The sequence below is a fragment of the Poecilia formosa genome, unplaced genomic scaffold (assembly GCF_000485575.1).
Source record: "Poecilia formosa unplaced genomic scaffold, Poecilia_formosa-5.1.2 Scaffold159, whole genome shotgun sequence".
NCBI classification, from domain to species: Eukaryota; Metazoa; Chordata; class Actinopteri; order Cyprinodontiformes; family Poeciliidae; genus Poecilia; species Poecilia formosa.
The window spans coordinates 260211-281896 of record NW_006800098.1 but is presented as its reverse complement, the minus strand read 5'-3'; the positions used below and the strand labels follow the sequence as shown (position 1 = coordinate 281896).

At 39.1% G+C, this 21686-nt stretch overlaps 1 protein-coding gene across 6 annotated transcripts in view; it reads right to left on the bottom strand.

Moving 5' to 3' along the window:
- Positions 1–21686, bottom strand: part of chchd3a (coiled-coil-helix-coiled-coil-helix domain containing 3a) — a 62156-nt gene that overhangs the window by 26154 nt on the left and 14316 nt on the right. For 3 of the 6 annotated variants that reach the window (XM_016677660.1, XM_016677662.1, XM_016677664.1), the window contains 3 exons: positions 17651–17831; positions 2011–2025; positions 231–314 (listed from right to left, as the gene is read on the bottom strand). In XM_016677660.1, the coding sequence (XP_016533146.1) occupies positions 231–314; positions 2011–2025; positions 17651–17831 (280 nt within the window). The remainder of the gene's footprint in view (positions 1–230; positions 315–2010; positions 2026–17650; positions 17832–21686) is intronic. The other 3 variants (XM_016677661.1, XM_016677663.1, XM_007564423.2) reach the window with 1 other exon arrangement.

Sequence of the window (21686 nt, the reverse complement as noted above, 5' to 3'; positions counted from 1 at the left end):
GGATGATGTTAAACTAAGAGGACATCAAGGTGAATAAAAGAAAAAAGCAATGTGAAGGGAGCTGATTTTTCCACAGAAATAATTTGTCATTGAATGCACAAGGTTGTTGGTAATCAACTTTAACACCCCATTGAAACGATGACCTAATTTACAAACTTAAATAGAGTGTTTCACAAACTATTTAAAGGACATTAATCAGTAGGAAGGAAGTTTTTTTTTTTCCCCCTTACCCTTTCTCCTAGTCGGGCCACCTGCTCTCTGTAAAAAGCATCCTGCTTCTTCAGATCTGCTTCCTTGGCCGCCAGCTGCTTGGCCTAAAAAACACAGACAAGAGAAAAAAAAAATGTTTCTATGGAAATTATGGGAATAATAGACACGTTTTATATATGTACATATAAATAAAAACACTTCCCAAATCAAACCCTTTTGTATCATAACATGACTGTCCAAGAAAATCTCAATGGTTTAGAACACCACCAAAAAATTTATATATTGCAATAGATAAATTCAAAAAGAAACCCAGAAGTGCTATGGTCACACAACACAATCATGGGGAAGACCAAACTTTACAGTTAAGTCAGTCATCTCCATAAGTCACAAAAGGTCACTTGTGAAAAAAAACAAGCTGACAGCTCAGATGATGCAGGATCCAAGCATATTTATGAGAATGTGAGTGGAAGAAAAGGCGCAGAAGCAACAGGAGTAATCTTTGCCTTGAGAGGATTGTGAAGCAAAGACTATTCAAGAGTTCGGGGAAGATTCACAAGCCACGGACCCTGGATGGGTTCAGAACTTCAAGAACCGACATAGCGCATGCATAACCAGGACGCGGGCTACAGCTTTCACATTCTTGTAGTCTTTTGATAAATTTTGCATTGAATTTGGAAATCAAGATGTCAGGGTCTGATGTTACAGTGGAGAGGCACTTCATTCATTCTGCTTAAGGTCCAGAGTAAAACCTCCACACTCGGTATCAGTGATGATTTGGGGAGTCATGTGAAATGCTGGTGGGGGTCCACTGTGGTTTGAAGAGTTCAAAGTTTTATGTACCAGGCGTCATCTACCTGCAGAACTTTGAACTTCACCCTTCGATTTACTAACAAGAATTAATAAAAAAAAAAAAAGATTATTTAAGTGAGTCTTAAAAGAGCCATGCCTATGTGCATAGTGCAAAACTGCAGCAAAAGGACAGTCATATTCAGTAAATTAGAACATAATTTCAGGAATTCAGTTGTCTAAGAGAAACATGCATAGATAAATTACACACAGAGTTATTTTCTTAAAGTTATATTTCTGTTAAATATGAGTATTTTCCATTTAAAGTGAATGGAAATATGACATTTAAGATAAGAAGAAAAAAAAATCTATTTTCTAATCCAGAAATGTATTTTAAAAAAAGATGAAATGCACAAATTGAACTCAGAAATGAATTGTTAAAATAAACAAACTCTTCTATAATACTAAAATGTTTTAAGACGTAGTGGTACCTGCACCCACGGACATGCAGGTAGACATAAATGCATGCACAAAGCGCGAGAGCCAGCCTGTGTCTTGGCAGGCTCTTGTGCTTGCTCTTCAGGTAAAATATCAGGACAAGAAGATAGCATCACTTTTTGTAGCGACCATGTATTGTGTTCTGCCATATGTGTTTACCGAGGCTACCTATCTTTGCTGTCCTCCCCTCTACTGTGACCTTCACTAAATGTACGACTGACTTTCTCTGTGACATACAGCACTGATAAGACCTGATAGATCACCTCTCGCAGGAAAAATAAACAACATCAGCCTGTGCACGAGGGCCAAAGACTAATCAAAACATATTTACCAGTCCACACAAGATTAAAAAAAAAAAAAAGATCATTACCTCACCGGCCTAGCTAAGCCAAGCTGTAGGGACAAATTTGCAAACAGACTAAAAATGAAAGCTGCGCAAAAATCAAAAAAACAGAACAAGTCAAACAAACTGAAAAGAAATCCAGAAGAAGAAGAAGAAAAAAAAAAAAAACTCACCTTCTGCTCAAATTCCTGAATAAGGCAAGCATTGGAAGAGAAGAGTAAGGAGACACTGATTTATTCTTTTCTTCAAAGTGACATTTGGAAAAGGTTTAGTATTCAAATGCCAGGAGTGACTGGCTGCCACGCTGTTCTGCTTCAGTAATCATTCTTCATCCTTCAAGTTTACACTATCGCTGGCAAATACACAATCCTGTGCATGCACCCTTAATGCACGTCTGGTTTACAACCGCAAAATGTGCATTTAGTCCTAAAGCTCATGAGTATTTACAGTTATACACAAGATTACTAAAGAGTACTTTTACATTAGGAAAGCGGTCACACAGGTGTAGCCTTGAAGTTCTGAGTTTGAACACTATAGGAAGCTTGGGAATACAGCAACATAAAAAAATACTATATATATATATATAAAATGCCTTAGCCCATCCAATCTTCACTACGCTGATAACCATCTGAGTGTAGCTACTCAACACACTGCAGGCGAAACTGTATGCGGCATGCATCGTGATGAGGAGTCCCAGAGAGGAGCTGTCCTCACACGAGATGAGTGGGGGAAGTTTCAAAGTCAAGGGGATACTCCAAGCTCGCTCTGGAAGGAAGACCGAGACAGAAAACACTGTCGCAAAGGCAAACACCTTCATTATAGTGCCAGACAGTGAATAAAACTAACTCCAGGGCAACACTTTATCACACTCAAGACAAGACTCTGCAAAAAAAAACAAAAAAAACAAAAAAAAAAAACACAACACCAGGACCAGGGTGCTGGTGTCTCCAAAGTGTCCTCAAAACGACCCGACATAACCTAGCTTTATTGCTCTGGTCAAACATTTCTCTCTATTGTGTCCCCTTACAGCAAGTGTTGTTGTTTATTTTGTGCACAATGAAATCAAGACACAGTCATACCACAAGCCTAGTGCTGGGTAAATGTGCCCTGCAGTATACTTTAAAAATTATGGAGTTACCGCACTAGAAAGAACCTTATTGATTCGGAGCCTGCAATCACTGCCTCTAGGAGAGGATGGAAAAGTTTTCAAGTGTCTGGAGTAACCCTGCAAAGGTGCCAGAAAACTGTCTCCCCCAAACAGCTCAATTTAGCCTGAAGGGATAGAGGAGGGGGCGGCAGGGGGGCGATGGGGAAAGTGGGCAGTATTGGCAAAGAGTTGCTATATTGTCAGGAGTGTGTCCAAGCTCGACGTCACGGTGGTAAGTGACGACTAAAGGTGTTGATTTTACCACTAAAGAAAACATGCACGCAGATGCTGAGAAGCAAACAGAAAGCTCAGACACTAATCTGCAGTACACAAATCATCACGTGCACACACAGCAGCCTGAGCAGCTGTGCTCACAGAGAGCAGGCTGAGAGATAAATGTGTGCTGAAGGGGCGACTAAAGGGCTCATTAAAACAGGAGAGGTTGTGACAGAAATGTGTACCAAGGGATTTCTTTTTTCTGAATCCCCTTTTGTCAGAGTCTATGGGAGTGTCTATATGTACACGGACCGGTGCATGTGTTCAGTTTCCACGCGGGGCTGGCTGACCCTCCTTTTTGACGACGCACAGGCCCAGACCCACACGCATTATGTCGGGATTTTTTTATTTTTTTTTTTTTTTACCCACTGATTAATCCCATTCAGAAGGGTTAGAAGATAATCTAATCACACTAAGGGCCAAACAATGAGGACAGACTTCAGCGCTGACCATACACTTTTTGTTCTTCTAAAAAAAAACAAAAAAACAGAAATGGTCGCTAGTGGAGGAGAGCTCGTAGGGTTGGGGGAAAGAAAGAGGCAACTTGATAAGACGATACTCAAAGTTTTGTAGACCATATGCGGAACTATTCAGCCTATCTGAAAATGGAAAACCTATGCCAAAACTAAAAATAAAAAATAAAAAGGCAATTCAAAGTGCTTGGCAGGACAAGAGAGAAAAGTAAGTAGAATCCAAGAGGCTAACTATCCAGAAGGTAACGCAGTGTAGAGATCAACAGCACAAGTAGGGGAATGTGTTAAAGAAGCACTGGAAAAATGTTGCATTTATTAAAATAGGGCATAAAAATAATTTGTTGAGAGGTAGCCAAAAAGATTTCTGCTTAAAGCTCAGCCAAAATCATTAGCCCGCAGTACAAAAAGCTGATTGTCAACACATCGAGAAACTGACATATTTCATGAACGACAAAAGAAGGGGATCTACATTGGTCAGATTTTCTTTTTAACATCTCTGGAAAGTTTTGAGTTTTTGTTTATAATTCTCAGACAGAAAAAGTGGCATTTTATTTAGTTGCATGGTAATAGCTGCTCTTGAACTGTGCGCAAAAATTCTCCAAAGTAAGCCAAATTCTTACTTTTGGCCTTCTTACACGTTCGCGTTTGAGGTTTTAGTAACCTGTATTGTGCATTTGAGGTAAGACAAATAAAAACAGCTCAAGTTTTCTGAGCTTCGTGGCAAACACTTTTCACCCAGCTTTACTCTGCCTAATTTTCCAGTGCAGCAACCCTGGACACCGAAAGGAAAAATATCCCATTGAATGCATAAAATTTTACAAGAGTACTTCCATTTCTTTTTATAGCCCAGGAATAAACAATATTGTTAATAAGCAATAAACATTTTTATCCTATCCCATCTCTGATTAGGGTTCGGTAGCACAAATGGCCGAGGGTGACATGCGGCTGAAAGTGAGACCGCGGTGGTCAGATTAAACGAATCGTTTAGGCTCGGTGATCGCCTCTGTGAATATCAATTAGCAAGCCGCTGAATAATTAAGGACAACTGTGTTTTTAATTAGCTGACTGCCGCAGTTTGAGCAGGGCGCAGGGCTGGGAACGAGGAGGAGGAGGAGAAGCAGGGAGGAGCTGAAGAGGGGAGGGGTTGAGAGAGCAATGAGAACAGGTGGATTTTGCTGCGTCAGCCCACCTCCCCTTGCCTCCCGCCCACCCGCCGGCTGTTCTCTCACTGAATTGCTCCCTTATAGTCCATTTTCTTTCACACCTGCTTTGTTGTTTCAAGTACTCTGACATTTGCTTTTTTTTTTCCCTTTCAGAGTCTGCGGAAGGACCGAAATAAAAATAATCTTTACCTGTCAGCAGTACCAAAGTCTGAATACGCAGTATGTGTTTAGCTTGTATGGCAATGAATGGGTGTCTTTGGAAAAACAAACATTAAAAGAAGAGGCTTTATTACCTCTGTTGCAATATGTTTGCTCACTTTAAGTTAACACTACATGTGTCAGAACCATATAAGGTAACATTTCTTGACCAACTTGGACATATACCGTGTATCACAAGGCATTCATAACCCTTGAACATTTTATTTGTTTTTTTAGGTGACACACCAACATAAAGCAACTTCAATTTTAAAAGCTCAATGCAGATTGTCAATTGGATTTGACTAGGGCATTTTAACAGAGCATCGCATTGTAGGTCGTGTTGAATGTTCATGTTATTATCCTGACAGAAGGTGAATCCCTGTCCCACTCCGAAGGATTTTGCAGCTTCCCAATCCCTGAATCGCTGCAGTATGATGGTGTCACCACCGTGTCGGTGGCAATGACATGGTTGGTGAAATGTTGTTTTGCTTGTCTTTTGCACATAGGCCAAAAGAGTACATAGTTTCATTTGACCGGAGCAAACCTTCTTCCCAGAACACTTTCTTCCATGTTTGCCATCACCTTGAAAGTTAGTGGCAAACTGCAAGGCTGACTTTCAATAATGGGTTTCTTCTTGCCACTCTTCCACGAAGGCCACATCTCCGAAGTACACATCTAATAAATGTCCTGTCAAAAAATTCTCTCACTTGAGCTGCAGCTCTCTGCAGCTGCTTCGGCATTAACGTGGGACTCCTGGATTCTTCTATGATTAAATTGTTCCTCGCCTGCCCTGTCAGTTTAGGTCACTGACCATGTCTTGGTAGGTTTGTGGTTTACTCTAGTTTCAGATGATGGATGATAGAGTGCTCCATGAGTTTATCAAAGCTCAGGAACTGCTGGTGTAAACTTCTTCAAAACCTTTTCTCTGACCTTCCTGCTGGTCTCCATGATGCAGTTTATTCACAGCCTCTGTAGTCTTCTTCAAACAGCTGTGTTTACATTGAGCTCAAACTGCTTATGGTGGTGTATTTACTTAATATGCAACTTCCGAAAGAAATTGGTTGCACAAGAGTTTATTTAGGAATGTCAAAATAAAATGGGATGAAAGCTAATATACTTTTTGGCATTTTATTTGCAAACTCATTTGAAAATGCTACTTTGCATCCATCTCACAAACTCACAGAAAAAAATTTTTTCTAGCTTGTGGTTGTAAAGTCAAAAACGTAATAAAAAAGTTAAAGTTGCATTGTTTAAATCTACAAGAAATTTAATTTCAAACAAACAAAAGGAACATTGCACTACTTCACTTTGTGAAAGTTAATGGCTGAAAGCAATTCATTTCACAGTTCAATGACAGAAATTCTCCGATGTAATAAAATGGAGGAGTTCGGTTTCAATGTGTGCCTGCTAGATGCTTATAAATCACGATAGGTGAAAATAATTTTGAGAGATGTCGTGATCAATAGTGCACAAATCAAATCTCATCACATTAACAGACTGCACATCATCCATAACCTTGTTTTCTTTTATGCCCCTCTCTGCCACCGTCGTCCCTGCCTTGATTCACCCCTGTCACGAGTAGCATCATAATCAATGCTCCCTCACACTGCCCGAGTACACAATGCAGCACGGTGGGTCAGAGCTGCACACCGGGGCCCATCTATCACGTTCACGTGCGACAGGAGCCCATGACAAACTAATACTGAAGCCGTGAGCAGCAAGTCCTGCACGATCCCACTGGCAGCGGGGAGGTCACGGGGGCAGAACAATACGGCCGTGCTCTGGTGTTAATTAGCGCAGCGGAGGTGTAGGTGGCATGCGGAAGGTTAGAGATGGATGGAGGGAGAAAAGTGAGGGTTCACAGGGTAGACGGGATGAAACGGTGTTTGGTGGATGGAGAGAGGATTCAGGGTGAATGTGGAATATAGATGACAACAGGGCTGGAAGAAGAGACGGTTTCTTCTGACAGCTGTTGGGGAACATTTCACACTTCAAGACATCAGAAGAGAGGTTTGATGAAAGGCAGTTTTTTTTTTTTTTTTTTTACTTTTCAGTAGTATAAGAATACATCAAACTTTTCAGACATATCTTCGTAATAACCCGTGGCTTTTTGCTACAAAAAAAAAAACAAAAAACGGTGGTAACATTATCTTTAAAATGCATGAGCAGCAAATAAATTTTCAGTGATACCATAAAATACTACCTGACCTTACTGGCCAATAATAATAATCTAATCTTTAACATCACCAGTAAAACATGGGAGTTCGCAGCTGAGGCTATAAAAATCCATTGGAGATCATTCGCTTTTGCTGTTTAATAAGCATCATGGGAATTTACTGAGCACCAGTCACACTTAAGTTCATGGCCAGCTATTAGTCTCCACAGGAGATTTCAGGAGTATGGGCAATAAAATCGTGTCCGTTATGGTGCGGTCAGTTAATGAGCTTAACACTGATGACATCAAAGGATGCACGCTTACTCCCAGCCAGAGTTCAAATGCTGTTTCACAATTCTACAAGACCATTTTTAAGGTATGTTGCCCCCAATGGTGAAGCAAAGCATCAGACATCAAGGCGTTTTGTAACTGATGCTTAATTAGTCAGTTTTAATAGTATTTTACTGTCATACTTACAATATGGTAACTGCAAACAAGCCAAACAGAAGAAGTTCACATTCTTTTAGTCACTCAAACACAATGCCAAACTGTAGATTCATTAAACATAGTTACAACACATACAAAAATTTTCCCATCCATTTTTGTACTGGTTCACTGAAACTGGTGGAAACTGTTACTGAACACAATGATTTCTACGACTGACAAGATCACACCTAAGTGTTGTTCAGTCACAGCATTTTCACCGGCAAATAGACGATAGCAGGGGTCAGCAACCTTTACAACCCTGAGAGCCATTTTTGCTTTTGGTCCAGCTAAAACAAATTTGTTAACAGCAGCAAAAGCAACATAACTCTTTGAAAGAAAAGAGTTTGTTTTTATAATACATACTGCAGGAAATTTGTTCTGGTTTTTAAATGAAAAAGCGATAATTTTGTTTTTAGGTTGTATACATCCTCTGTGGGGCATTTACAGGTCATTGAAAATGACATAGAAAAACAAATGTAGTTTGTAACCTATTGACAAACAAAATTATATAAAAGAATATTCGGGGGCGATGGGTGGCTAGGGTGGTAGAGCACATGGGCAGAGGCCATAGTCCTTGATGTGGTTCCGTGCCTGGTCTCTTTCCTTAGGCAAAATTTTAAAAATGGCACAATGACCTACTAGGTCAAATGGCAGAGGGACATAAGGTCGTGACAAGTAGGCGGCAAATGTGGGCGACTTCATTTTTACACATGTATCACAACTGCTGACCATTTATCGTAAATTAAGATGAAGTGCCAAACGTGTAGGACGTTAGCAATGGACGGCTGACGGTCTTGTTTGTTTCAGCTGGCTTTAAGAAGGCTGAGTCAGACGTTGTTATCAAGTCAAACATTTACATCTCATTTGCTGTCAGTGCAAGTATGAAGCCGTTTCCGAAGTGTACCGCTTTAGTGCAATTGTAATTATAAAAGAGTTTTGAAAAAAATATAAAAGGAAAGTGAACAAAAGTTAAAATGCTGACAGATGTAAGAAATCTCTTTACACTGCGATGCATTTCGAGCCTCTCAGCTTGTGTTGGAGACATTACCAATCCTCTGTGGATGGACGGCAGCAACATCTGCTTGCTCAGAGATTGATTAACTGGCTGATCGCGCGCCTCTGGTGTAAACTGATTGATTGATCATTCTGTGGTGGGTGTTGCCTTAGCCCACCTCCCTGGGGAGTGAACCTCTGGAGGTCTTAAGTCATCTGTCATATCCAACACAGAAGAGATACAAAAGGGATGGGGAGCTGGAGGTTCATTACCAAGCAACTGGGAGGGTATGCACTAATGAAAATGAAGCAATCTGGGAACATGGGATATGCCTGGGTTTTTCTACTTTGCAAAAGTGTTGTCATGTGTTACGAAATAATGAGGAGATATACGTTCGATCTAAAGCTCTTTGCACCAAACCAATGTGAAAATGGCTGACAATAATTACACAAAGTCTGGAAACCCAATTGATCTTAGTAAAATTTAATCTAAACTAATAATGTAGCAGCAGTGACAAGCAAATTCTTGAAAATTTTTTGGGATAGTTTAGTTTTGGTCCACAGCCAAAACCAATTCAGAAATTAAAAAAATACTAAGATGGTGTAAACCTGTAATCGTTTCCTTTTTTTGGAATGTAAAATATCTGGTCATTTAAATTTTTGACCTCATCTTCAGTTAAAGTAGGCAGGAAAGGTAAATGTTACTCACAACAGAAAGGAGTCAGATGAAAACATGGAGCAAAATGAGGAGCTAGTCGGACAGAATCCTAAACGGAGGGCAGAAAATTCCTTTACCTGGTCGTAGAGAACAGACAAAATGACCTGGGAGTGCTATGAGCCGTATTACCTTTGGACAACAGATGTCCCTCGGGTGCTAAGTTAATGAGAATGAGTGCTGGTGAGAGAAAGGCATGAGGAGAAACAACCGACGGCAAAAAAAAAAAAAAAAAAAAAAAAAAAAAAGGTGAGAGGGAAGACGTGGGTATGAAAGGACACAGCCTCGAGATGTGTTGCTGACACTAGACCTCATGGACAACCCACATGGCATGTGGCTGGTTTGTCTGTTTCCATGTGCCTGCGGCTTATGAATTTTTTTTACCTGTATAAAATCCTGATAGTGTATGTATGGGCAGCTGAAGGCTTGAACGACTATGACTAGAGATACTCTACATTATGTATGCCGACAGTGTGTTAATACATATTCATTGTCCCCAGCAGGTGGTTTTCACAGGCCTGATAAAAAGTAGGAGTTCACAGTCAGAAGTGTGGCCTGTCCAACCCTCGTCAGCAGAAACACATCCCCCTTTAATTGCCCGACCAACCTCTTTGTCCAACTACACCCTGGTTAATTAAAACTAATAATAAAAAAAAGCCAATCTCCTTTGCATGCAGAGATTAACCAGTTACAAATATTAACATGTAACAGTGTTTTACAAAGATTTCAAAATGCAAAAATATCTTTCAGTCCTGTTTACTTTTTCTTTTAGTTTACCTTTATACACTTTACTCTAACAAGTATCTTCATGTTCCTGTTTTCTGGTGAAATAAAACAAAACAACAACAACAACAAAACACATTTGTGAAAATTGAAGGAGCATCAACAATCACTTTAAGTAAGGTAACAGTTTAAAACTAACGAAATCACAGTGGCTTGTTTGTTCAATAAAAGACAAAGTGAGGTAACTATAGGGTTCTTGTTGCACTCTTGAAAATTCACTAGCAGCAGTACAAATATGCACCATATCTTACCATATATAATGCATTTTTTATTGGGTTTTGTTAAATGTTCCTACTTGCATGTTGCTTTAAATGCTGTTTTGGAGTTTCACATTATAAGTGACTTTATTGAAAAGTTAATTTGTGAAGTAAAATTAGCTTTTTACATATCGGTTCTTTCCTTTGCAGTCAAACACTTGAATGCAAAGGACTCAATTTCTACTTCAAACGCCGTTAGCTAAGCTGACTGTTCCCTTCCTTAAAACCACATTAATACTGCTCTCAAAAAACACAGAAAGACCACTAATATGAAAAAGACCAGATAAAAAGATTGAGCTACCTGTGTGTTTAGGTATTAATGTTGAAATGACATTATATGCACTTGGCTATTTTACAAAACTTGTATCTTAAAACCTACCTCCCAGAGACAGAAGCAAAGCAAATTAAATATGACAATTCGAAACCAGGGTACATGTATGGATATAAACAATGAAGCACATATTTTGATTTAAAGAAAGCATTGGAAAACATAATCAAAAATCAGACTTAAGACACTTCCTTTACATTTTTTTTGTCTGGCCTGGCTGACAACATTTTCTATATTTGCTCAGCAAATATAGAAAATCTGCAACACAAGAGTTGCTGAGTAAGGTAGTTGTTGTTTGGAGTACACACATTGAATTATTTCTTTACACACACACAAATCTGACATGATTTAGCATCACTTCCCAGAATGTTTAGTACAAATGAGGATGAATATATGCATAATAAATGGACCCACCACCCTGTGAAGCTGGAGCAGTAAATTGACTGTACAAGTTCTCTTGTCAGAAATAGGCTGTCCGGACTCCAGTATCCATCCATCAGTCGAAGCAAATTTATACCCTGGCCCTGCTGCTGGAAGCCTGTAGTGCCAATTATGTGAGCGGGTGAGTGCCAGGTGCAGATTGCCAGCAACAGGCCCAGCCAATTAAAGCCTAACCTCATGTCTACCCCTAATACTGGGATGGTATCTGGGTAGCTCAAGCCAGGCAAATGGGTGCAGGACTCCTGACGTTGTGAGAAAAATTGTGGAATGGACATGCTTCAAGACAAAGCAATGAAAAGGATGAAACTTTGCACACGAAGAAAGGTAAGTGATAGCTTCTTACCAAATATTATCCAGAAGAAACTAGTATAGCACGAATTTCCTTTTGCAAAATAACCTTTTTTCTGTACTTTGTGGCATATAAGTCACACTTTTTTATATACAGTTCAGCTTCCACTGTAGTCAGATACAACTTATAGTTTTTTTGTAGTCAAAGTTATCCTTAGTTTACTGAAAAAAATACATGGAAGTTTGAGTATCTGTAGAGAATCCCACTGAAACAAAAGTTGACACTAAATAGCAGTTTGTTGCACATTTTGAATGTTAGTTGAGTTATGCTAAATTTATATTAATTTCAAAACAATTTACCAACAGGGCCATTGGAGTAAATCTGCACCCTAAAACATACTGGCGCTTTGTTATCATGACATTAGGTGCCAAGAAAAGTAGGAAAAAGCAAAAGTACAATTTAACTGTTTGGAACCAGTTACCAGTAGTAGACAAAATCACCTTTCTCCACCCAAACCAATGTTTGGAGTAAGAAAAGATTGATGACTTTGGGTTTGATTGAAAAGTCCGCCTGAGGGTTAGAGCCCTGTTTCTATGGTGAGATGCTTTGACCAGTGATTGATTAAACAATGGACCGGTGTGGCTCCGTGGGGAGAGGAATTGTTGAAAATAAAAAGAGAATGGCAGAGGTCTATTATTTCATTAAAATAAAGATGTGTGGACTGACAGGTGTATGTAGAATGAATATGGGACTTGCATGGCTCTTGTGAGTCCATATGTATTACAGTAAATGTCAACATATTATTTACTAGATCATCTGTTTATGTTCATGTTATTTGCTTTGTATTCAAGGGAAACCAGTGTTGCCTTTATAATTAACTGTAAATCTGCCGTGAACAACCAAAAAAGAAAAACTGGCTTAATGAGTTATGGGCATTTTCTCTCCTAGTCTAATATCTTAAAAATGTGGAAAGATGACAACCTAATTAGAATGCCAACAACGCAATGAAATGTTGTGAATATTTGTAATTTAGTATCCATTTGTAAAACTAGGCGTAATACAGCCACTGTCAACTAACAACACCTTTTCTCCCTTGGCAACACTCACTTCCATTCCCGTTTACAGTATTTATCAGACTTTGCACTTTTGTAGATGGAGCCAAACAAACTGGAACCATAAACATTCTTATCAAAATATTTTAAAAGAAGTATTATTTTTAAAGCAGACATTTTTTTCCCCTCAAATCTTTTGTAGAAATGCATTTTGTTCTTTCTTACATGGTAGACTTCTAACAAACCCCATGTTTGTTGTTCCAATTTTCTTTGCTGTGGCCCTCCCCGAGTGGCGTTACATGTGTGACCACTGATGTCGAACGTTTTCCCTGCAGACAACAGAACCCCAGAAACCCAACATTACCAACGACGACAACAAACAGCCCTGCCTACAATGGTGTGAAGTTTCAATTACCGGTAGACTTGTTGGCTGGTGGCTGCCAGTCAACCTGACTAGGAAGGGAATGACTGAGAGGAAAGAATTCCTACTGGGGTGGCACAAATCATCTAGCACCCTGACTACAAATGGGACTTAATCGTTAAACATGTGTACAATCTATATATAATTAGTGTTACTAAGATTATGATTAATGTTCCTTGTGGAAACCCCTCCAGAATAGCTCAAGCAACTGACCGATAAAGTTGTACATGAAAAAAAGCCAGTTTGCTAATCTTCCTAAAATAAAATTAACCTCCTTTAATGGAAGGTTTAGGTTTGCAAGGAATATATAAATATTCAGGGTATCAAATATGAGTTTTCTTAACATTTTAAAAATCTCTTTCAAAGTTGCACTTCAATTTCATAACCTAAATTGGAGCTGAATGCAGACAAACTAAATTTCGCAGGATGTATGTGGCTATGGAAGATCATATAGAGGTATTAATAAAGGAAACTAGAAGGTTTTTTTATGATAAAACAATTTTTTCCAAGTCGTTTTATTATAAATTTTACATTTCTCTTATGTTGCCTCGATAGTATTTATTTGAAATAGCAAGTTTGGCAGTCAAGAGGCCTAAACTCACTAGTGCAGATTTTATCCATTTATCCTTCCATATTGCCCAAGACCTCCATCACAACACAAACCCAAAATAAAACATATTCTTTTAAGATTTTACATTTCTGGAGAAAATTACAAAATGTGACCAAAAGCTAAAACTGAAGTTTTCTAAGGAAGTTAAGCCACAGGTTTGTTTGTTCTCTCAAGAATTCTCCCTAAATCAAAAGAGACTTTATTTTTAACTCAGCACCTTAAAAAAAGAAAAAAAAAAGAAAAAACAGTTTGATGGCCGGATTAGTAACATTTTAATTTTACTGTAAAAAAAAAAAAAACTCAACAAATCAATAAAACAAATGTTAACCAACCTTGGTCTACGCCAAAGTCTCGAGTCAAATCTCTAGGATGGATGTCGCTATAATTGGTGTGGCTGTGCAAGCCGAGGCTAAGGCCATTATAGGTGAGCATGGGGAGGCATAACTGCTCATAGCCTCGCTCTCATTGTGAGAAAAGAAGTAGGGAACGTATGGGGTCCTACCACTCACCGTGACCTGTATCTTAATGAGCGGGACAAATCGATACATGCTGAAAGAGGAACACAACGGCGTTGCAATAAGACAGCTCTGTCTGTGTACACATTTGTTTTTCCAGTAATAATGTTCAGTTCTGGTGGAGTTTACATACCCTCTCCGGCCTGAATGACATTACTTATTGATTTGTTTGAATTATCTTTTTTGTTTTTTTTTTGTTTTTTTTTTTTGTCATGGAATAATCATACAAGCAAAAATCTTCATAAGTTATACTTCAAACTAATTGACGTATAAGTAACATGTATAACAGCTACTAATAAAGTATTTTTAAGTTTAACGTCTCACCTCAACTCTTCCAAACAAACTTCTAATGCCATTTTTTCTTTTAGAGTTACTGAGTGAAAGCTTAAAGATGATAGCTGGTCCTAGAGCTGGTTTGCATTGTAAAACAAAACAAACAAACAAAAAAACTATGGAAAATCTTCCTTTATATCTCCATCAGCAAATAAATCTTGTGTTTAGTAAAACAAACCATAAACATTCTTAGACGTTTATATATTTCTAATTTATTGACTCTGTAAAGTAGACCTAGTTCTCATTTTTAGGCAGGTACAGATGCTTACATGCGGCACAATGATGTGCATTTCATTTTTACGCATTACCTGTGTGAAAGTGGTTTTCATACAGGTAAAAAAGCCTGAATGAAAGCACACTTGATAAGAGGCGTGGATAAAAAGCAACTCCTGTAAAACTGAAAAAAAAAGAAGTCAAAATTCACGTTTAAGTTTAAAGTTGAGTATCGAAGAAGTTAGTCTTTCTGCTCCTTTTTAGTAAGAAGGAAGAAACTGAAAAATTAAGTCGCACACTAAAACACAAAAAAAGGCAGGAATAATGTAATGTAGCACACGTACACACGCAGACACACAAAAGACAAACACGTTTTATGTTTCATCAAAAATGAGTTCGCTCTGGTTAGCTGGCAATCCTGGAGTTTGACGAACACAGAGAGAAATGACAAAGGGAGGGAGACGTCTTGGGTGAGAGGCTGTCTTTAAAGAAAGCAAAAAAGAAAAAAAAGTCAATTTCCAGTTGAAAAGAACATTGGCTGTGTGGAAGCGTTTGGCTTGACAATTACACGAGTGCTGCAAACCGCACTGCACCTCCACTGATAACCCGTCGGATTCTATTAAAACTTCAGCACTCCAAAGGACACTCATATGGAAGAAATTATCACACAGACTCACAGTGCGTGTGGCGCGTTTTAAAACAGCAAAAAAAAAAAATAATAATAACTGTCAGACAATAATTCTTCATCTACATTATTCCTATTGTGAGGAGGCAGAGAAAAAAAAACTGGAAGGGAAATTAACTATTGGAATTTGGCAGAAACTCACAAAATAATTAAAGATTTATATAAGTAAACTGATTGAAGGTTAAGTTTATTCTGTAAAACTGTGTGCAGTTTGAAAGTCTGCTAATGACCTAAAAGTAGCTTTTTGAGTAACATCAAATACCATCACAGTATAAATTTGCACTCGGATAAACACAAACAATTGTGGTACCCTCCTTTGAATTACCACTTTAATGCGGTGGAGGGTATGTGAACCCCTATCATCTTGAGGGCTTTGTTATCCGGAATTTCAGCATTTGATGATTTCAAATCGCCGTCTAGGTTCTAAACCCAACTCCTCCAATTGGGCCGAACTCTCTCCTACTCTGCATCAGGCATGGGTGAAGACTGGAGTGAAGATTCAGGTTTGTCTTCTCAAACCCCCAGTCGGCCGTGGCAGACGGCCTCTTACTGAGACAGGTTCTGTTTGAGGGTTAAAGGGTAGTTTTTCCTCTCCACTGTCGCTACATGCATACTCGATGTAAGAGACTAATGTATAGTCAACAACAAGCGATTGTCACTACGCGCTCATCCAGAAGGAGTGAAATGCTGCAAGTCAGTGACTCGATGCCATCTGCTGGGTTTCCTTAGATACAGATTTTTTTAATCTACTTTGATTAATTAATTGAGCATACTGTACTGTTTGATAAATAAAGTAGATTACCCTGTAGAGGAAATCTACTTTAGGTGTGTATGCCTTTCATAAAAAACATATTTCAATTTTGAGATTAAGAACTCTAGAAAGCTAATATTATTTTCTTACCCTTCCTTATTACGGTCTCCATCTTCAGTGCAATTAAATTACACAAACCGAATTCCTTAAGAAAGTTTCTTCATGGACACTTACAGGAAAAGAACATCAAACCATGGTTTTACCTCCCTCGACATTCCTCTCTCGTCGCCTTTGTTTTCACTTTGAGTTCGGTTCCATATGAGGGATTCATCACATACTTGTCCAATGGTGGGAATCACGTCCTTGCTTCACTCTTACTCCGTCACAACAAAATGATTCATTTTTCTATTACTGCGATAAGCGTGTGAAATGAGCTATATGATCAATAGCGTAGGCCTGTAAACAGTGGCCACACTCCAGGGAAAATGTGTTTTCTTTAGTAAACAATACACTGCCTGCATGTGGTAAGAATGCTCATCTAAAATTGTTTGCGAAGGCAATTTAGGGAGGAAAAAAAAAGAAGACACAAAATGAAAACATTCTTTATAACAATTGAGGGATGAGCAGAGTAAGATTTGCCCAAGACAATATTAAGCTACAGCAAATAGTTTTGCTTAAACTGTGCAGTTTATTGGAAACTGCACAGTGTGCAGGTCCTTTGGCTTTGTTGTACACAGATGAAGTGTTGAGGACTACTGCATGTGTATTTGTGGTAGTGAGATGAGACAGTCTAAGTATTTAATTGAATTACTCCTTAAAGATATCCCCTGCACCACAACAAACTCAAGATTTGCCACAGTGCCAGTCGTGCAGCGCTGCTAACACCAAACACTTCAAAGCTTAAAACACTGCATAAGCTTGCCCTAATGAGAGATAAACCTTGGTCCCAGTTTGAGGTCAAGAGCGCTCTGAAGCAGGTTTTCATCCAGGACGCTTATTTACACGGATGCATTATTTTTTTTACCTCTATCCTGAGTCACAGCACTTCCTGCTGCTGACACAGCATGATGCTGCCACTTTATGGGCTATACGGTTGTAAGAAACATGTGAAAGAACGCTCAATTATAGAAAAAATAATCATAAGCAATTTTTAAGGAGGTGTACTACGCGTTTTCCAGCTACATAGTGACATTTTATAACATAAAACTCAGAAAAGTCAACTTTGCATGACATCCTCTTTAAAATCATTCCAATCACTCCTCTTAACCACAATAAGAATAAACTTACAAAGCATAATTTGGCAGAAATAACGTCAATAAAAATCTCTTCGCAAAGCATATGTATGGAACGGAAATCGAAATAGTGCAAACCCGCTTGCATCAAGGAGACCATCACTACTACTCAAAAACAAAAACAATCTATACACTTAAGTAGGTAAAAAAAAAACAACAACAAAAAAACAACAATGCAGCATCTTGAAAGTGACGTTCACTTTAGCTGCTGTGCAATATATTAGAAAGAACACTTACGAGTAGCTGAGCACGAAGCTTCTCATCCTCACTGCTGATCCTCTCCCTAATGATCGCTTGCTGGAGGCTGTCATGGGTGAGGGCTCGCTCCACAGACAGGATCCTGGATAGTTCTTCCTGGACTTTGGCCTGAGCGTCAGCTTGAGCCTGCGCTGATGCCCGGGCCTTCTCTGCATCATACCTGGGTAGGATCAATAAAGAGAGTGTAAATATTGTTAGAATAAAACTTAGGTAGAATGATAATATATGATGCCTGTGCATACCCCAACATTTCCTGCTCTAGCTCTAAATAATACAGGAAGAGGATTTAGTGCACTGTATAACCAAGGATGGTGATTGTTTGGTACCAAGAATTAGTGCTCTTAACATGTGCTACTGGTTATTTTTGACAATAATGTGTTTTTTCTTTTTAAACAGTCAGAGATGCTTAATGAAAGCACCAACTGACTCCAGAGCATTAGTGAAGCTCACTTGTTCCTCCCATCACAACATTAGAGCAACATGGTGGCAACAGCCCAAATAAGACAATTTCCCAAAATGTACTGGTGCAAAACTTGGCATTGACGTCATCAACTTGGCATCAACTTGGCATTGACGTGATCAACTACACAGTTGATCACTCCAGGCAACGCATCTGCATTGTTCCAGAGTCCCGTCGCGGCGTGACATGCAGCACAGCAGGGCTCCATCATGGCGGCGACCTGAAATTCACCGATCTCCGAAGAGTGACCCATTTTTCAGCAAATGTTTGTAAAAGCAGTCTGCATCGCTAGCAGTCAATCTGTCGCCATGTAGGTGATTGGAGCCACCTACAGTCTTGCTTTTCTTTACATGTCCCTGTCATTTTTAAAAAGTTGCAATGAAGGCCAGCACTGAGGAGTAACAGATGAGCACTGACAAAAGTTCAAAAGGCAAACCTGAAATCGTGAGAACCTCTGTGAGAGGGTTTATAACAAATTTAAGTGATTACAAAGAAGATCTATTTGATTATCGATGGCAGTAATCAATTCTGAGAGGCAGTGTTCTCAACAGACGCAGCAAAATCTCTGCAGACGAGAGGACCAGTATTTGAACCCGGCCACTGGGTTGTCTTAGTTGCCTAGCAACACAGTTCCAACTAGGTGACAGTGTGCTTGATTGAATAAGGAAGAACATCCCCGAAACCCCTAAAAGTGATCTTGTGTCTGATATCAAACACTCAAGCCGAGGCAGAATAAACACAGAGCTGACGGAGCGAGCAGTGGAGTGAATTATGGCAAATTCAATGAAGGCGAGGGAGATCTTCATAAACATGAGCCTAAGAAGGATGTGGAGAGATGCACAACAGATACATCTGATGACCACGGCAGAGGGCAGCTGAAAATATTGACTGTATGGCACAGTTCCAAGACAGGGACCCAATTAAAAACTAATTTCCTCCAGAAAAGATGGGGACATTGTAAAACAATGGCACTACTTTTAAAATAGTTATCCTTTTAAACCCCCGTAGGGATTTGAACACATAAGTTATAATTCATTTAGAGCCTTCTCAGGTTTTTCGACTCCTCATGATGGGAATTTACATATCCGCTAATGCATGGTTCCAGGCGTGAATGTTATATAAGTTTTCTACCTCTTAGCTATGCTATTCTTCCCGTTACAAGCACACACTAATCTGTCAAAGTGATAGGTTTTCATCTTTTATTAGAAAAAATCTCATTTACTTCCTCAGTCAGGTGTGAATGTAGACCACATGCAGACAGTGATGAATGCTGATGGACAGACGGCTAAAAGCAGATCACCTACATACCTGTAGCTTTGAAAAGATGACAGGTAGGAGTAATTCGCATATACGCCTGAAGTCTTAAAACGGCCCCGCATCGCAACTAAATGTCGGAGGATTTAAAGAGGGGGCGGGAGGGGCGGGGGACGGGAAGAAAACGGGTGAAAGTAAAGAGAAAGTGTGAGCAGTGGCAACATGACATGTTTGGCCCTGAGGAAGTGAAGCAACGGAGGAGGGAGACAGAGAGCGGGAGAGAGGGGGAGAGTCGGAGGGAGACAGCCATGTCCAGTCTCACAGTCCACTGGGCTGCACACGTCGGCACACTCCATCCATCATCAGGCTCTGACTCACGCACACACAGACACATGGGGAGCCTCCTAATGGCCTTTTACATTCACCATTTCCCCCACAATCCACGCCTCCCCGCCTGTGTGCCGCTAATGCATCTAAGCTACCTCTACTCAAGACGCTTAGGCTGCTGCTACAACTTGGACTGAAAGAGAACAGTAAACAAGATTTTTCTTGGAAAAGTAGTTTTGATGGTACTTGTGTGGGCCAGCAAATGTAGCCGGTTCAACCTTTTGACATGCCTTTTTTTTTTTTTTTTTTTTTTTTTTAACCAATATGCTTTTAGCTGAACATATAGGATGAAAGTACATCAGATTAAAAAAAAAATTCATCACAATTGAGTTTCCATAATGTACCGGATGCGTTGCAGCTAAAATAAATGTTTAAATCGCTTGATGTGCAAGTGTTTGAAGAAAGCATTTATTAAGAAAAGGCCACACTGTGATACGGCGCTAACCTGCAATGTGGTTCTATTAATTTTTGTTTTAATTGCATTAAATTCACAACAGGAAACCACGAAAATATATTTTTGTTTCTGCAAAACTGGGTTTGATTGTGTTCATGTTTTGGCTTTTTTTTTTTTTTTTTTTTCAGAAAAGGAACAACAACGTCTGAACAAAGTCTGCAGTGGCTAAAAAATACATAAAAATAAAAAAATCACCTAAATTCATTCTTTTATTTGTTTTGTGAAGTCCCGCAGAACATCAACAACCAAAAAGATAACTTTTTACCAAAAAGTGCAGCATGACTAAGAAACATTAAGGATTCCATATTTTCATGTCTGTGATTTATGTTTTTTCAATTCAACACACAAGGGAAACTAAATTAACATCAACTTGACAAAATGTATTTATTCGTTTGTTTATTTGAGGCCCAATGGATCAACCGATTGGTGACCCAAAACTATAATCTGATCTGGAAAGAGAAGATTTCCAGGAGAAAAGGAAAGTGTGGGTGGAAAAAAAAAAAGAGTCTATTGACTCTCTCACAAGTGCTAACCCAAGCAAAGACTGCTATCACTAGCGAGATGCTATCTGTCTGCTTCACCTCTATTGCTTTCCAGTCATTATTGCCCTGTCTCTGGGATATTGGGCACATTTTTCATCTGACTGTAGAAGATTGGCACTGGGAGAGAAAGGGGGGCATTGACGTAGACAATGGTTGAGTCAGACGGAGAGAGCAAACACTGTAACTAAGAGGCAGAATGAAAAAGTATATCTTTAGAGGACAAGTGGATGATTTTTTTGTTTCTGTTTTAGCCTGGCACTGAGAAGACTTAGAGGATAATCTTGGCTAATTAACTGTTGTTTTGATTGTTAACTGGACGGAGTCATCAAACAGCCAATTGGAGAACAGAATCGGTGAGATTTCATTCATTTGAAGAGGAGGAAATTGGGGTGAACTGTGTCTGATACACCAGAGTAGCTGCATGCTACCTTCTGGAGGTGTCCTCAAAAACAGAGTTCATAAAGGAATCATGCAGTAATAAATAAAAGGATTAAGTCCATTAGAACAAATGTAGCAATGCAGGGTTAGCACAAACTAAGCATCTAGAATTTATACAACACTGCTTCTTTCTTTGGGGACTTTTGACGTCAAAATGTCTCCGTTAATGTGCAGAATTGAAGAGTGTTGAATAACTGCAGAACCAGCCAGCCACTCAATATCTTCTCTCAGGAAGCTTGTTTCCATGCTACTATGCTATAAGAACTCAATTTTAACGAGGATTTCATGAGTATAACAATGATGTTTTAAAGATAGAGGCCCACAGCATCACATCTTCTCCACGGTGATTGCTGAACCTCACAGATCCATCTCTCTGTACTTCTAAATGTGGCTGAAATGAAAATCCATAAGCTTTGACACCAGATCAAAAGAGAAAAGCTTCCTCAAAAAAAAAAGAAATAAATAAATATTTGAGTACAA